The sequence below is a fragment of the Miniopterus schreibersii genome, assembly GCF_964146895.1.
Source record: "Miniopterus schreibersii genome assembly, chromosome: 7".
NCBI lineage: Eukaryota > Metazoa > Chordata > Mammalia > Chiroptera > Miniopteridae > Miniopterus > Miniopterus schreibersii.
Window position 1 is genome coordinate 63,320,199 of NC_138108.1, and position 18,004 is coordinate 63,338,202.

General features: G+C 33.7%; 1 protein-coding gene across 1 annotated transcript in view; it reads right to left on the bottom strand.

The window, feature by feature from the left end:
• KYNU (kynureninase) overlaps positions 1–18,004 on the bottom strand; it is a 90,571-nt gene that overhangs the window by 41,457 nt on the left and 31,110 nt on the right. The window contains exons 5-8 of the mRNA XM_081142517.1: positions 12,006–12,067; positions 10,424–10,495; positions 8,947–9,021; positions 6,016–6,162 (exon numbers count right to left, since the gene is read on the bottom strand). Coding sequence (XP_080998643.1) covers positions 6,016–6,162; positions 8,947–9,021; positions 10,424–10,495; positions 12,006–12,067 — 356 coding nt within the window. The remainder of the gene's footprint in view (positions 1–6,015; positions 6,163–8,946; positions 9,022–10,423; positions 10,496–12,005; positions 12,068–18,004) is intronic.

Consider the following 18,004-nt stretch of genomic DNA (forward strand, 5'->3'; position numbering starts at 1 on the left):
TGTTGAGGGCTCGATCTTCCGTAAGAGGCAGGAGACAGCCAATTGAAGTTGATGTTTCTCTCTCATCAATGTTTATCTCTCTCTCCCTCTCCTTTCCTCTCTCTGAAATCAGTAAAAACATTATATATATATATATATTTTAAATATATATATTTAAAAGAAGGTATGAGGCAGAGCTAACTGCTACATAGAGAGAGAGTAAAGGATTTCAGAGAGCGGAAAGACAAAAAGCTCTTGAGACCCTAAAGGGCTAATAATTTGTAAGCGAAACATCTGACTATCTAAGGGTGTATTTTCAGCATTGTCAGCTTTTTAAATTTTATTTTATTGGAAAAAAGGTGATTGTCTTTTTTATTTATTCTTGGCAGTAAGTAAAAAACTGAAGGGGAAGAATAAAAGAGACTGAGTCTTTCTGAATCTTTTTCCAGCTGGCAAGGACCTCACATAAAGTATAGTTTGTTTGATTTATTTCAGATACTCAAGATGGGGAAAATAGCTCAAGGTAATTTTTCAAGCTTAATTTAGTTCATTTAATATTTAATGACTTAATGAAGCAGTCTGCATGTCCTAAGTGTGTCAAAGAATAAAAAGGGAATTTGAAAGATAACTCGAAGTTTACAAAAAGTATTTTGATTTTTACATTAATTAGCCATTATAAGTAATTCTTCAAATGTTTCTGAGTCTATTTAAATGGGAACAGAGCTGTGATTTTTGTGCATCTTGCTGATGTACACTCACTTATCCTTTCACTGGCCAAAGAGGTATGTATTTAAAGATAAACAGCAATGTGCAAAGCACAAGCATGAGCCTGCGAACTTTGTAGGGTCCACCCTCAATCATTCAATACTCTACTGGCATAAGTTTCTTAAAGTTGAAAGTTAAGAGAGGCATAGAAATAATTACAAGACACCACACTAAGGGACAATAATACATTTCCTATCATGCTATAAAAATACAACAGAAAGACAGATATAGCCTGACACGGATGAGCATGAGCACAAAAATTTTGAAGGTCAAGGGTTGAACACTCATGTTTCTACAGGAGTTAGTCACCTAATATAAGAAATACTTCCCTTTACCTGTTATTGTAAGAGTACTCCAACATAAACATAAATATATATGCTAGCTGTCACTGTGCTTCAGTGCTGGGTCAATGGATAGATTTGGAGGTTGTACTCAACTGCTGTGACTCAGCTTTGTCACTCACTGTTCTACAGGAATGATGACCCAGTGTTGCCAAACTGCTAATTTTTCAGAAGACATTTGAAACTAGGAGCTTTTTTATTTTTTAAAATTTAATTTGATTTAATTTTTTCCATCACCATTTATCCCCTCTATGCCCTCTTCCACCTCTCTCCCCCCTCCCCCAGCAACCTCCACACTATTACCCATGTCCAAGAGTCTCTGTCTTTTTTTTCTTTTTCTCTCAATCCCTGCACCCCCCCCAACTCCTAGCCCCCATACCAGAGCTGTCTGCCTGCTCTCTATCTATGAGTCTCTCTATTTTGTTTGGTAGCTCAGTTTGTTCATTATATTCCACAAATCATATGGTACAATCTTCTGACTTCCATTGTTGGCACTTAATTTAAAAATTTTAAGTATACCATATGTATTTGCATATACAGAGAGGCCTAAGCAAAGCAAATCTCTAAGACACGTTGTAACCTATGAAGCAGGTAGTGGCTGACCTGGGTAGAGAAACAGAAGATATTTACATACGGTAATGATTAAAGCATAGAAGGAGAAAGTGCAATATCTGGACAGGAAACATACCAAATGCTTGGTTTAGCTGCAATATAAGTTATGTGGAAAGCAAAGGAAAATATAATATTGATAATTTAGGTATGCAAATCATAAAAAGCTAGCGATTTGAATTTTTTCCATAAATGGTAGAAGAAGAGTGATGGTCATCACAGGGGAGAAATGCAAAGCAGGGGATCAAATAAGGGATATATGGGCTCAATTGCAAACTTCCCAATAACGTGCAATTGACTTTTTGGGTGCAGGGTGACTTCTGACTTTTATTTATCTATTTCTATCTGCCTGTCCTGTTATAAAGTGGATTTAAAGTGACAATATAATTTATCAATCACATGGTAATGATATTTTTATTGGGATAGAGACCCACGTGTATATACAATGAAAATATACTCTTCCATAAGGTATTTTTCCAGTGTTTACTATATCAATCTAACACAAACACATAGATCAATAGAATAGAATATAGAGCCCAGAAATAAACTCTCATATGCACGGTCAATTAATCTATGAGAAAAGAGGTAAGATTATACAATGGGGAAAAGACAGTGTCTGTAATAAATGGTTTTGGGAAAATTGGACAGTTACATGCAAAAGAATAAATCTAAAAATATATATACAAAAATAAATTCAAAATGGATTAAAGATTTAAATGTAAGATCTAAAGCCATAAAACTCCTAGAAGAAATATGTTCTTTGACACTGCTCTTAGCAATAATTTTGGGGGGCTAGTCTCCTCAGGCAAGGGCAACAAAAATAAACAAGTGGGATTACATAAAACTAAAAAGTTTTTTTACAGCAAAGAAAATCATCAACAAAATAAAAAGACTACTTACTAAAGGAGAGAAGAGATTTGCAAATAGATTCAATAAAGGGTTAATGTCCAAAATATATATATAAAACTCATACAACTTAACACCAAAAAAAAAAAACACAGCAATTAAAAAATAGGCAGAGGACTTGAATAGACACTGCTTCCAAGGGGACACACAAATAGCCAACAGACATATGAAAAGATGCTCAACATCACTAATCATCTGGGAAATGCAAGTTAAAACCACAGTGAGATATCAACTCACACCTGTCAGAATAGCTATCATCCATAAATCAACAAATTACAAATGCTGGAAAAATGTGTAGAAAAGGGAAGCCTTCTACACTATTGGCGGGATTGTAAATTCAGTAGACAGATTCCTCAAAACAGTAAAATTAGAGGTGCCATACAATCCAGCAATTCCACTTCTGGATCTTTACCTGAAGGAAACAACAACACTAATTCAAAAATATATATGTACCACTCCATTCATTGAAGCATTACTAATAATAGCCAAGATCCAAAAGCAACTTAGATATTCCTCACTAAATGGATGGACAAAGATGTGATATATAGATAATGGAATATTATTTGGCCATAAAAAATGAAATACTGCCTGGCCGGTGTGGTTCAGTGGTTGAAGGAAACACGTGAACCAACAGGTGACGGATTTGATTCCCTGAGCCAGGAAACATGCCCGGGTTTTGGGCTCGATCCCTCTATTCCTCTCTCTTCCTCTCTCATTCTAAAATCAGTAAAAACATACTTTTTTAAACAATGAAATCTTGCCATGTGCAGCAATACTGTGGACCTAGAGAATATTATGCTAAGGGACACCCTGTATATAGTTAGAAGTCAGGAGAGTGGTACTTCTGGAGGAAAGGTAACAGGCAGTATTTGGAAGAAGGCACAATTTAAAATTCTGAGTGTTATAAATGTTCTAGACATTTTTTGATGTAGGTGTGAGGGTTCTAAAGATTCAAAAGAAAGATTTCTTATCCTTTGGGACAGCATGGAGGGAACTGGAGAACATTATGCTAAGAGAAATAAGCCAGTCAGAGAAAGACAAGTACCACATGATCTCACTTATATATGGAATGTAATAAACAAAATAAACTGATGGGCAAAATAGATCCAGAGACATAGAAGCGTGGAAGAGACTGAGGGGTCTCAGAGGGAAGGTGGGGAGGGGAGTGTGGCTGGGGAGAGATTAATCAAAGAACTTATGTGTTTATAAGCATAACCCATGGACACAGACATTGTTATGGGGAAGGCCTGGGAGTGGGGTGGATGCGGGGTGGAGGGGATCAATGGAGAAAAAAAGGTGACATCTGTAATAAAAAATAATAATAAAAACAAACAAAAACCCAAAACAAAATAATTCATCAAGCCACTTTACTCTTTTCCCCATTTCTTGAATTAATATAGTCTTCACAATTCCTGTCTTCACTTTCCTTTCACATAATTTTGAAGTCCCGACTTCAAAATATTCTTGTTGACTTTCATTGCTCCTTCCCAACATTATTTTTGTTTTCAACCATATTTCATGTTTAAAAACTTTCCTCTTTTTATCTCACTGAGCCATTTCTAACAGCCTTTTCTAGAATTTCCTCTCTCTCTTGATTGACACCTTTAATATTCTCTCTGCCTCTCCTTCAGTGTTATCTTCAGAGACCACCCAAGAGAGCTATGTACATCTACATTTTAAAGAACTTTTCTCAACCTCCAGTGAGGAAAGGGGGGGATTGTATACCAAGAGTATAAATGTTTGTTAGAACCAGTTTATAATGGATATATCAAAGCCTGCTATATCACCATTTAACTCCCACAGTGTATCATTTCTTTGTGGTTACATTTAGATGAAACTACTCATTCTTATCTTTATTTGACTGAAAGCTCAAGAGAATTTCCGTTGGTAGGCACTAAAGGAAAGCATGCGAAATGCTGAGAGGATGATTTTAACAAACAAAGTGGTGAAGAATGAGAATTATATATAACACTTAAGTATACAAATGTATTTTTGCTTTTAAATGGGAAATAAAAGAAAATGAATATTTGAGCCGCTTACTGTAACTTCATATTGAGGACAGTGGAAGGGGGAGGTGACCACCACTTAACAGCAGAATATGTGCATCCCAATAGGTATTTTATACTCTTTGATATCTACACTGAATTTATGAACCGGTCTTGTTATCTCAAAATAACACTTTTGAAAACAGAGACTCAGAAAAGTCAAGTAATTTGCTCGAGATCATGTAACAATTAAATGATGTCGCCAAGATTTGAACCTCAGACTGTGTGATTGATTCCCAAACCCATGGTCTTTCTTCTCTATCTCCGTGCTCATTTCTGTGAAGGTTAATGAGACGTGCATGTGAATGGGATTCAGGGACTGCTGATTACTTGTAAAACATTTTAAAATGTGATTTTTTATTGGCCTCCCTCTATTTTGGTGCTTAACATTTAATATCTAAATTAAGAAGACATTATCTTTATATCTTTTGTAATGTACCACTCTCACAGTTATCTATCAAAGCAGTTGGAAGTCGTGGTTGGAAGTTCCCAGAGACTGCTGATAACAGTGCTAAATTTCGTTTCATTAGTTCCATTCATTAGCTTCAATAACTGAATATATTAACTAGACCTCACACATAGATTAATCCCATAACTTAATAATGTTCAGAACAAAATTTGATTGTCACCTTTTTAAATACATGACTTGGTTGCCGAATCAAATAGAACTATTATTTAAGGATCTTAATTCCAAAGTGTAACTGTTGAGTGTTGTCCCTCTCTGGTTTCTTTTTTTTAAGCAAACAAATATTAAAATAAACTTTTTACAAACATATATATAAAGAGATACAATTTCAAAATGGTAAAAATTTAAGTGTGATTTAGTAATACTTAAGGAAACATTCTTGTTATAGGCAGTATAATTTCTTAAGATTCTCAGGGATAAAAACGGCTTCCTTAATGTAAACTGTGCGAAACTCAATCTACTGATAAACTCTGATTCTGCATCTCTCCTTCTCCAGGTACCTAGGATTACGCGAGACTGAATTATATTTAGAATGAGTTACAGTGTGACAAACAGCCTTAGCATGTAGTTACTATCTTAAATAGTCTATCTGCTGCCTGTTGACTAAGCAGCTCAGTACCAGCGACATCACCTGCAGGAAGCTCACCTGTTGACTACAGGTGAACATTGGGACAGCAGATGCCAGTAAGGAGGCGAGACCAGAGAAGTGACAAAAAGAGGTTTAAAGGGAAGAGCCTAAAGCAAAAAAGATTATAGAATTGTTTTAATGTAAAGCTTTCTTATTTTTTATCTCTTTAAATAATTTTACACAGACACAAATGTATTTCTCTAGAAGTGCAGTTGGCATACTTCTCAGTAGAGTGATGTTTGGGGTGCGGTGAGAAGGAGTGAACGACGTACATACCTTTGCTTGTCCCGCTTTTGTGATGGCAGGTATATTAAAGTACTGTCCCGTATAAAAATGCACCCCACTGAACATGATCACTGCAATGGAGTCTCCTTCCTTCTCAATCACTTCAAGGATATCCTCTGTTCTCAAGGTTTCCTCCCCCTAAAGGCACAAGTTACATAATATTTACAATTATAAATTTCTCACTTCATATTTCCCAATCTAAAATTCACCATGAGCACTTTCCCACCATAAGTAAAATCACAGGTAATTTTTTTTAGATTAATGATCTTCCAAAATTTGACAAGAGCAGCATTTGAACATGCTTTATTATTATTATTATTAAATAATGATAATAAAATAGTAAAAAGAGTTTTATAAAGTATAAATTTTTGCAAAACCCTAATTGATTTTCCAATTAATTGTTACTATTTGCTTACCTATAAATTCTTTCCCTCTTATTCCCATCCAATAAAATATAGAAATATTAAATGGCAAGAGAAATTTCTTAGAAGTATTTCACTTTTAAATCTAATATTGTGGGGATTTCTTGCAGAATAAAAACACTTATGCATCTTTCATCTGAATATAAACTAACCAATATCATCTATTAACTTGTGTTAAATCTCTTCTACATGAGTCTAAAGATCAAGACCCAAACATGAAAAAAATCAATAAAACTCATTTATTAAGGTAATTTTTCTGCACATCTCCCCACCTAAGATTAATAACTAGTTACTTAGTCTTACAAACAACTTGAACAAAAAGAAATCAGTGAAATACAAAGATCAACTTGTGTCATAATAATTTTTTTATCTATTTATGAAATCTTCAGGAATGTTCTCCTGTGTTAAATCTCACGTGATCTTCAGGTAAAGCATCACTAACTGTATTAATATTTGAGGGAAATCCATTAAACTATTCTTAAGTTTTAGCCTGACCAGTTTGGCTCAGTGTTTGAGCATCGACCCATCAACCTAGAGATCATGGTTCGATTCCCAGTCAGGGCACCTGTCCAGGTTTCGGGCTAGATCAGCAGTAGGGAGCGTGGAGGGGGCAGCTGATAGATGATTCTCTCCCATTATTGATGTTTCTATCTCTCTTTCCCTCTCCTTCCCTCTCTCTGGAATCAATAAAAACATATTTAAAAAAATAATAAAGTATTCATAAGTTTTCCTGCAGTTATTTTTAATTTTTTGTAATCTTCGCTATTTGCTAATTAGTGCATCGCATGTTAGGCATATATTATATATATCACAAATACAATACATACTCTAGTTTCTACTAGAAGCTTAGAACTTGTTTACAAAGTGGGAATCTATAAAAATAGTATTGATATTGAAATCTATGAGTTATTAAGTGATGTGTATTTTATATATAAAAAGAATTTCCCTAATTCTGAGTAAGATTTGAAGAAAAATGGTAACATAATAATCCAAAACTCTTTTTCTTAAATAATCTAGTATGGTTTGTCCACCATACTTTCAAAAAAGAGTTGAGAAAGTACTCTATATACTAATACTTGTTTTTCTTTAAGCAAATACATATACGTGTTAAAGATAGGATATGGCAGTGATTTCCAACTGGTGTTACGAGGCACACTGGTGAGCCACAAGAACTTTTAAAACATGCAATACCTGACTATTTAATTAGGGCATTGACCTCTTTTCCCTTGGATTGTCAATTCAAATAAAATAAAAAGTGACAACAGCCAACACAACAATAGCCTTCTGGTGTGAATGAATCAAAATTATACCTATTTTTTTGTCAGATTGGCAAAAAGTTTATTTTTTAGTGTGCCACAGAATTTTAGCAATTGGTGTATGTGCCATGAGATGAAAAAGGTTGAATATCTCTGGGATATGGTCCTCTCTCACTTTGGCTTGCTGTAACATAGTAATGCTGACGAGTGCTCCCAAGATGATGATTACCTCATGAGGCATCAACACTTGTCACTTTTAACATCAAGACTTGTGATATATTAGTGGCTCTATTCATTTTTGTTGGAAATTAGCTATTTATATATAACCTATGGAAAAAATATCCTCTCACAGGTGTGGCAACTTTCTATTTCATTGATTTATTGCATGTTGGCAAATAGAAGTTAATGAAATAGATTTTAACTCCTCAAAGTGTTCTCGTTAGAAAGAAATAATTGCTCAAACATTAACTTAACAGCCTGGTAGCATCATTTGTGAAACCAAAAATTTATTCTGTGTGGATCTCTTGGTATGAAATTTCACAAGCTGCAGGGTTTCTATGTCAAAGTTTCTACAACTTAGCCTTATGTCTCTATTAATGTAAAGTGTGAAGTATTTCAGATCTTAAACATGGTCAAGTCTGATTAGGTGTTTCCTCTGTTACCCATTTAAATATGAAGGAATCTCATTGAAATAAAGTAACTTTCCCAAAGTCCCTTACCCAGTAAGTTGGTGGGTCTGTATTTCTCAGAGGTATATTACCCACTTATGAACTCAAGCATTTCCTACTTCACATGTCTCTTTCTAGACCTTAGTCCAAGCTCAAAAGAAAACATTTGATACTTAGATTAAGAAAAGGCATAAAAGTTAGGCATCATTCAGTTCCAACAAATGACACTAGTTTTTAATATGATCTTAACAGTGTCCACAGGCAATGGCATTTAAAATTGAAAATGATATATGCAATTTGCCATCTTCTCCCATCCCTCTGAAGAATATGGCAGACTCCAGTGTTATTAAAAGTAAAGCAATTTGCTTGTAATCTGACTAGCCCTTGAAAAATAAAAACTAATACATTTCTGAGTTAGTTTTCCATTTTAAGCAAAATGGCCTGTTACAGAACTATAAGTCTTTTATACTTTCTTGAAAGTTCCATTAAAATAATGAAGATAATAAACATCTAAAGAAAAAAAGAAAAAAAATGAATACTAAATAGAAGCATGATGAATAGTTCTTTCTCATATACCTCTCTTGGCATTACAATCCGCATACTTTTCTCAGTGTTGAGTCCGTGAAGTTGAAGCTGTGATTCAACAGTATACTGGAAAGTAAGGATAATTTATTAAATCAAGACCAGTGCACAGAGTACTCTGAAATATCTCTGAAAATAAATAATAAGCCCTGGCCAGTGTGGCTTAGTTGGTTGGGCATTTACCACCCACCCCAAAAGTTGCCAGTTCAAGCCCAGTCAGGGCAGTGCCTGGGGCTGTGGGCTTGAGCCTCCTTAGGAGGAGGGCAGGAGGCGGCCAATGGAAGCTTCCCTCTCACCTCCATGTTTCTCTCTCTTTCTCCCTCTCCCCCCTCTCTAAAAGATCAAGAAAACATCTTTAAAAATAAATCAATAATAAAATCACAATGAAAGCCTATTATTATATTATACCCAAGGTCAAGGTTACAAGTGACTAAACACAATCCATTAGAGAAGAGCCGCTCAATGTGATTTACATGCTGGAATCGGAACATTCCTTAAAATCCTAAACAACAGAAAGAAATGGAAACAGGCGCGAACTACACTTCGGGGAGTTATAAGGGGTTTTTAGAATAAGATGTGAAATCACCTGGGCAAGTCAAAACCAGCATTTAAAACATAACCAAAGCGAAGAGTGTGCACTTGCTAGGCTTGAACAGAGAATATACACACTGCTCGCCCTAGAAAAAGAAAGCCAGTGAAAGGGAAGGACATCGAAAAGCTCCTTCAGTGACAGTGCAAGGTCTGAATGGGTTGCAATAATAGTGAACCTGATTTTTTTCAAGATATTAAGGTTTTGATTCTTTTGAGTATGGTAATGGCTATTAATATGGGCATAATTAAATGGCTTAAAGTTACAGGATGTGGGCTAGAATAGTTAACAGTGATAATCTAAAGATAAAACTCGAGTTTCTCTAACACTAAAGCTGAAATGTGCAATATACTTTAATCTGTGTCTGTGTCTAGAACAATCTAACTTCTTATCGACTGAAAAGCTTGTTTTAGTGAACCGCAAGAAATGTTTTTAATCTTGAATACACAATTATTTAACACTTATGCTAGGGTGCTATAAAAATGGACAAATAAAAGTTCGTATCACTATTCTGTGTAGCTAAAGGGTGAAGCACTGGGGTATGTACCGATTTGATATTATAAAATAAAAGAGCAACAAGAATTAACAAAACATTTATAACTGCACTTGATTTAGATCAGCGGTTTGCTGGATATCGTTGAAAAAGACTTAATACATCAAAGTTCCTGTTCAATTCTTTCCTCCCTTAGCACATGTTTAACTTGAACAAAAGAAATAAAGCTATAATTTATTTTTAAAGATGCCTAAATCAAAAGCATTTGACAGATCTTTTTATTCTAAGGTTGCTTGGAAAAGACTGGTGAATAAACATTCGAGTCAGGCAAATGATACGCTTCTCTAGGAACAACAGACAGAACAGAAACATAATTTGAAGATTCTTACATAATCTGAAGGGAAGGCTTTGGCTTCAAGAAGAATTTTGTACCTTTTCGGTGTAGGCTTAAAAAATGATAACTGCAATAAAATAGATTTATTGAGAAAAACATTAATGAACAATTATACATTTGTTTATTTTATACTAGACTTTCATTTTATAATCCAGCATTTAAAGGGCATTAATTAATTACACATCTAGGTGTCTGTCAAGGGTACCTTTCCAATTAGCCTCCTTTCCAAGGAGTTATAAAGAGAAAGAAGAGACCGGCAAGTTCTGGAGAAAATGTGACTAAGAAAGTATAAATCCTCAGACTTTACTTAAATTTTAATTGAAAAATTATCTTCCTAATGCATTTAAGGGTAATTTCTCTATTGTGAGACTGAAAGCTCAGTCTTATTTATATTGATTTTACCTTCCACTGCCGATTTGGTTTCTAGTACATAATATTTCCACTGCTTTATTATTTTATGGGATTTTATTTTAGGTCTAACTAAAAAGTCCTTTAGCCCTAGCATGAAATATTTCACATTTCTCAAGGCACCAGGGAGAAGTGGCTCCTTCGTTCAGTGGGGCCTTTTTTTCTCCCCATACTTCATGGAGCATGAGACTGACAATAATAGCAATGAAAATGGTCGCTACTGTTAATTATGTGTTGACCATTGACATGGGTGCTAAAGCGATTTTCATATATTATCACATTTCATACTCGTGCATACCTACAAGGTAGGTATTATCTTCATTTGTACAAAGGGGAAAATTACAATTTAAAAATGTCAAAAACTTGTCGAAATTCAAAGAGGCATTAAGTATCTTATCTGGAAATCAAGCCCAGGGATGTCTGAACTGAAAACTATGCTTTTTACTATGCTACTTAACATACTCCATAAGCATGTTTCTGCAGCCAGCCATATTTAATAATCACTTTTCCATTTTACTAAAATAAAACATTAATGCCTTCATTGTTCATCTTAGTCATGCAGACATGATTACAAAAACTTACTTAAAAATGAAAAGATTTTCAAAGCATCAAGCAATTACTACAGGCACGATATTTCAAATCAAGAATGTCTTTGACATTTATTAAATACTCATGATGTAAAAGCACCTTAAACACAATAACTCATTTCAGGCACTAGGTCCTTTTTCTCCAATTTAGTTTTATTTTCAAATTCTTTTTTAACCTATTTCCAAAAATTAACCTACAAAAACATACTGATTCATTATCCCCCGCTGCTGAAGTCCAGTGTATTGAAAAACTGTCTTTCTGTAAAGCTCAGTGTTTGTTCGCATTTGTATATCATTGTTTTGTGTGCTTGTGAGCAGTTTTGCTTTTTACCCGCTGTGACTCTTATTTCTTATGTTTTGAGAAAAGAGTTCATTATTTCAAAATGCTTTGCAAGAGTCAACTCTCCCATGAGTATGAAGAAGCAATTCTATCATGGTCCAGCATTTCCTGCTAAAAATGAAAATAACCTCACGACATATTTTTAAGTAGGTAAACCACCAGATGCTCATGAATTAAAGATAGAAAAATGTCAGATTCTGTAAATGAATGTATACGAAACATGGGTAGTAAAGGAAACTTACCAGTAAAAGATGTAAATTAACAGTCAAGCCATTCATTAGGACTATTTCTTTCTCACTGGCTCCTGCAAAGCAAACATGCCATAATTTAAATTTTTCTGTTAGTGCTAAAGATACTTGGAAAAACAAAGGACGGCTTCACTCTGTCATCCTTAATGTTTTTAGAGATAAGGGCATATTTGCTGTGTCATTACAAAGAAATGGAAGTTTCCCTGCTTGACTCATTTTATCAAACAATATCTGGACTTATATGCACATAGCTAGTTAAAAATTAGAGTTTATTTTTGATACAGTAAACAATAACAACAAAATAGTGAGGCTTTTGCTTTCTCCCGTGAACTAAAAATGATTTATCTTAACAGCTAGTTTGTCAAATTCCCACAGAGCACATTTTTGTGGTAAGTGTATCTCCAAAAGAAATCTTCAAAGAAATGAAGGCCAATTACATTTTTAAAGCTGGTTGTTTCTAGAGTCAACTTAAAATGTACCTTTAATATGAGAAGGCTACTTGGCCAAGGGTAATTCACTGTTATTTCCGTGAGATAGGTGATAGATTATAAGACAAAAGAGCTAGAAAGTAAAATACAAATATCTAAACAGCTCTGGGGCTTATTCATACACACTGATGTAAGGTAATTAATCTAGATATGTATTGTCCGATGGAGGAAATATGCAAAACTAAGATATCCACTACACAACTGTAATCTGATCCAATTTCTATTGCTGAGAGTTTTGGCTCTAGAAACAGACCCAGACACAAAGCAAACATTGGATACTTAACTCAGAGCATAATAACAGTGATAATATTTTCCCTAATTTAGTTCTTATGATGTTTCTTAAAGGCAATTAGACTTGTGTAATGGAAATAATGTCTCTTTACCATCACTGAGAGAAATGAGCTATGTGATTTAATGCTTGTAAGGTTGTGTTAAATATTAGAAAAATGTATAATACAAGTCCTTTATTTTGTCTCCAAAGAGATACGTCTGCTACAGCTCCATTGCAATAGAGTAGACAGTAAGTGGAATAATTAATAGATAGATTCCAGGATTAGTCCATTTGAGGGGGAAATAATTGTACATCTTAGGCATTTAGATTTCAACATAGCCTTTAAAGAAGGGCCCATCTTCATATACTCAAAAAACAAAAAAACCCTTCTTGTTGCATTTAGCAGATGGGTTTCCCCATTTGGTATGCAAGGTTTGTAAGCAAGTGGTGGGTGTATGCCTGGTCATTGTAAGGTGTATAGGTCTGAAGTCAAGGGGCAATAGGAGCAATATGATTCTACATTCTCAGCACCAAATATAATTTCTCTTAGGCTACATAGATATAAATATGATATGCTTATGTTATCTATCGTGGCATATATCTCCTATCACATGAAAATCTTTTAGAAATAAGGTAAAATAAATGATTCCAGGTTTATCATATTTGTTTCTTGGCTGGTGGTATAAATTTTTACTATTATTTCTAAAAAAACCCAACATTATCTAAGATAAGTAATCTGATATGATCCTTAACTCCCTGTTAGTTATTTTCATGCATCTTTTCTGAAACCATTTATTTCAATAAAAAATATTTTGGCAGGGAGAGCGGAGGAAGGAAGGGAAGGAAAAATAATATAAAGAGACAACAGAATTAATAGGAAGGGAATCATTTGGAAGAATGCACTGTAAGGAGGAGAAGAAAACACACGTACACAAAAGATTATCACGAAATGAAAATAGAGAAATAAAAGAGTCAAGATTGGGTAGGGGAGAATTTCTATAGACACTCAGACATTCCATTTTTGCTTAATGATTATGTTCTGATCAAAATGATTATAGATTCCTGGAAAATTTTAGCACTCTGAACAATGTAGCATTCATTTGAGATCACCTAAAAGTTTTTTTGCATGGGAAGGTGGTGAACCTAATGTATTGGGCTGAGTTAATTTAGACACACACTTGGCATTGTGCTTTCCTCCCCTCACATTCAATGACATGTTAACACCGAATCAATTCTTTTTAAACAATCCCTCACTGACTAGAATAATTTGTCCACACACATGAAAATTATTCTCCTTGGAACACCTAAAATTAAATTCAACCAAATGCTTCACAAAATGCTCTTCTCATTTGCTACTGAAGCTTATCCAGGACAGGGCTGGTCTAACACACGTACATGCACACACATATATATTTGAGGTGGTGTTAATATGAAAGTTTCAAACACTAACAGAAAGGTATTTTCCAAGTATAACCTAAAAGCACAAAAGAATGAAGTGTTCTTAACACTAAAGGGCCACATATGATTTTTAGTGTACTTTAAAAGGAAAAGTTACCTAATTGACATATCTTTTTTAGTTCAAATTGTATTTCTGAAACCACCAATGTTCTCCTAACATATTTAAATATCATCAGCATTCCATAAGAAAATAAACCAAAATAAATAAATAAATAAAAATCACTGAAATTCTTTCAAGTTGCTTTTCTTTGTTTCTTCTTTTTCCTAAGAACTTTTTAAAAATTAATGCTGCAATATCGAACTATAAGTATTGAGGAAAATCCTTTTAAAGAGTTTCCAAAGCTTATCAGGTTTTGAAAGAGTCTTTACTGTGAAGATCATCTACAACTCACTGCAGTAAATGTCAAGATTTGAGTCACTTCACCTGAGAGGGTTGTGAGCCAGGATTCTCATTGAAAAGTGATTTCCTGCTTGTTTGTTTATTGAATATAATGTTTTGCTTTACCAGGAAGAGAAACCTAGTTAAATGCAAGCTAAAGTTGATTGAGCCTTCCTATGTGCCAACACTTCGAAATAAGTGATATGTATTATCTCACATAGTCTTCACAGTAATCGAATAAGGTTATCTACTTTGATTTTCCATGTTTTATCAATGAGGAAACAAATGTCCAAAGAGATGAACTAACTTGCCTAAAGTCTCACAGGTAGGAAATGAAAGACAAAAACTTACTCTCTAATACCAAAAAAATGTAATTAAAATCTTTGTTCAAGATGACATTTGGAAGAGTGGTCTACATTATCTACTCCCTGTAAGTCAAATATAGGAGGCAGATGTTCATCACAAACTTCCCTCTGCGTCTTTCTCATTGTAATTTAATTTCAAACATTTTGCAAAGTGAGGATGACAGGGCTCCCAGCTGCTTAATGTTTGATAACAGGATTCATGATGGGTCTTGCAATTGCCATACCCTTTTTTGTATATTTTATTAAGCAGATGCAAATATTATTGTGGATCTGGTTGCAAGGTTTGTAGTTGGGTGAGGTTCGAGAACTTTCCAGTCTATTTTTCAAGTAGCAAATTCCTTTGGCCTCTAGAGGTGGCTAGTGCATGGATCAGCATTCAAACTCTTTAGAGAGAGCTTCCAGGGATTATTGCTTTTCTGAGGGTCAATCATAAATTTCATAAAGCAAATTTATGTTCACATTAAAACAGTTTTATAAGCTGAAATGCTTGTATCCGGCCTTTTGTGATTTTTATGTACCCAGGGAGAAATAGGTCTAATAATAATACTAATAATATTCCTCAGCACTTCTATTTCTAGCATCCTGATAATATATTAATTATAAGAGAAATTATTCTATGCTTTGCAGAATTGTTGGAGTTATACAAAATATTTTGTTAATAGCTTTTCTTCTCATCTGAAATTGATATTCCTTCTATGTCTATGAATAAATATCATTGTTCATTGTCTCTTCTTCCTCTACTCATTCTATCCATTTGTGCAACATAATAATTTATTATCCTCCTGTTACTTCTTTTTAAGATATTTGATGATGAAATAAAGGCTGTGGTTTTAAGAACCATGAAGAGTCAATCATAGCCCAAAATATACAACTTGTCTGTTTGCTCAGATACACTAAGTAGCCTAGCAAATAGCAAAAGTAAAATTGACTTCTGCTGCTCTTTACTGTGGTTTACCACAGTCATTTCAAATATTTTGTTATTTTTATCACCTGTACTTCCAAAGAGGATTCCAGATTTCTAGTATTACAATGTGAGAAATATTGATAAAATGTAGATATAGAGTACAATATATGCAGATAAAAAAACAAATTAGAAGCTATTAAATGTTTTTGTTACTTCAAACTTGACCAGGTTTTCTTAGAACTTTCTGGTAACTGAGGCACAAAAAGAACCTGCATGGGATTTGTAACAACATAAACACACAACAAACAGCTTCTAAAGCATGTATTTCTACAAAAGTGAGCAGAGTGAACTCGTTCATTTTCAACTTAAGAACCATTTCTCTGACTAATATGTACAATTTTAAAAGTAAAGAAATTGTGGGTGTAACAGTTACTAAAATTTAAAAGAAAATACCAAGCCTTTAAAATATTACTTATATTACACTTTTGCAAACACTGTCAGTTCTTATTCCTCTGGTCAACAGCAAAAAAGAACAAAATAACAATAAAATCATAAATAAAAGAAAGATTACCTTCATTCACTAACTATATTTCAAATGAAATATGACACAAACACAGAAAATTAAGAGAAATTTGTCCATTATGTGTTATAACTTTGTATGGTATTTCAAACATAAACAAAACATACTAAAACTAGAGTTAATAAATATTCTTTTTAAAAAATTAAATAAGTTCAGTCTCTTTACCCTTCTAAACAAATCTGGATATTTAATTTTTTTCCTCATTTTCCTTAAAAATGATAATGAGAATTGGCTGGTGTGAAATTTCAGGGATTGTTGTGACATACTTATTTACTGGGCAACAAAAAAGAAACACATGTGCACATAAGCAGCAACAGAGCTATAAACTTGTAAGTGGTCAAAGAAAATCTTTTTGCAGAGTTTATTGCCTTTATAAATAAACCTCACTAAATAATATTGCCTTACTACTTCCCAGGACTGGATATAAACATCCTAATTCCTCTTTAGAAAATGATAAATATTGAGCCCAAAAATAACAGGATTAGAATGGGATTTATATTCTGAAAGCAAATCTAGGAAAGAAAAAAAAAATCTACAACTAAGGAAAACATATATTCTCAGGTCAAATTAATCTAGGGACTTTTTTAGGTTTTTTATTTATATGTTAGATGTTTATATGAATATACGTGGTTTCTAAAAAAGGAACACAAATGAAAGCATTATTAAACAACAATTAAACACATCTTTAAACACAATCCAGGATTGTTCAGGTGATAATTTTATCTATTAGAATATACACTCTTCTAAATAATGCTGACAGCCTGATCAAGTGCTGCGTTTCCAAGAACTGGACTGGTCCAGCAGGAGATGCTTGGTTTTCACCTTTACCTGCCCTGGTTGACAAACATTTTAGCTTCAGTCCCAGCCCCCTGGGCAGATTCACCCTGGGGCTTTATGGGACAGTCCTAGGCTGAGGCCCTATACACTCTGCATGACTCCAGGCCCTGACCCTATAATGCTGCCCTTCTAAGCTTTCTACTGCTTCTTTCTTCAGCAATGGCAATATTTCTGGTCTGTAATGATTTCAATTTAATTTTTTAATGTTACTATATGTTTTTTAATTTATTTTTTCTATCATTTCTCTGTATTTGGAATAGAAGGGAGAGTTTTTAGTTTGTAATTAATTGGTTATCTATCTATATCTATTATCTATCTATATCTATTATCTATCTATCTATCTATCTATCTATCTATCTATCTATCTATCTATCTATCTATCTATCTATCATCTATCATCTATCTATCATCTATCTATCTATCTATCTATCTATCTATCTATCATCTATCTATCTATCTATCATCTATCTATCTATCTATGTATCTATCTATCTATCTATCATCTATCTATCATCTATCTATCATCTATCATCATCTATCTATCTATCATCTATCATCATCTATCTATCTATCATCTATCTATCATCATCTATCATCATCTATCTATCATCTCTATCTATCATCTATCTATATCTATCATCTATCTATCTATCTATTTATCTATCTATCTATCATCTATCTATCAATCATCTATCTATCTATCTATCTATC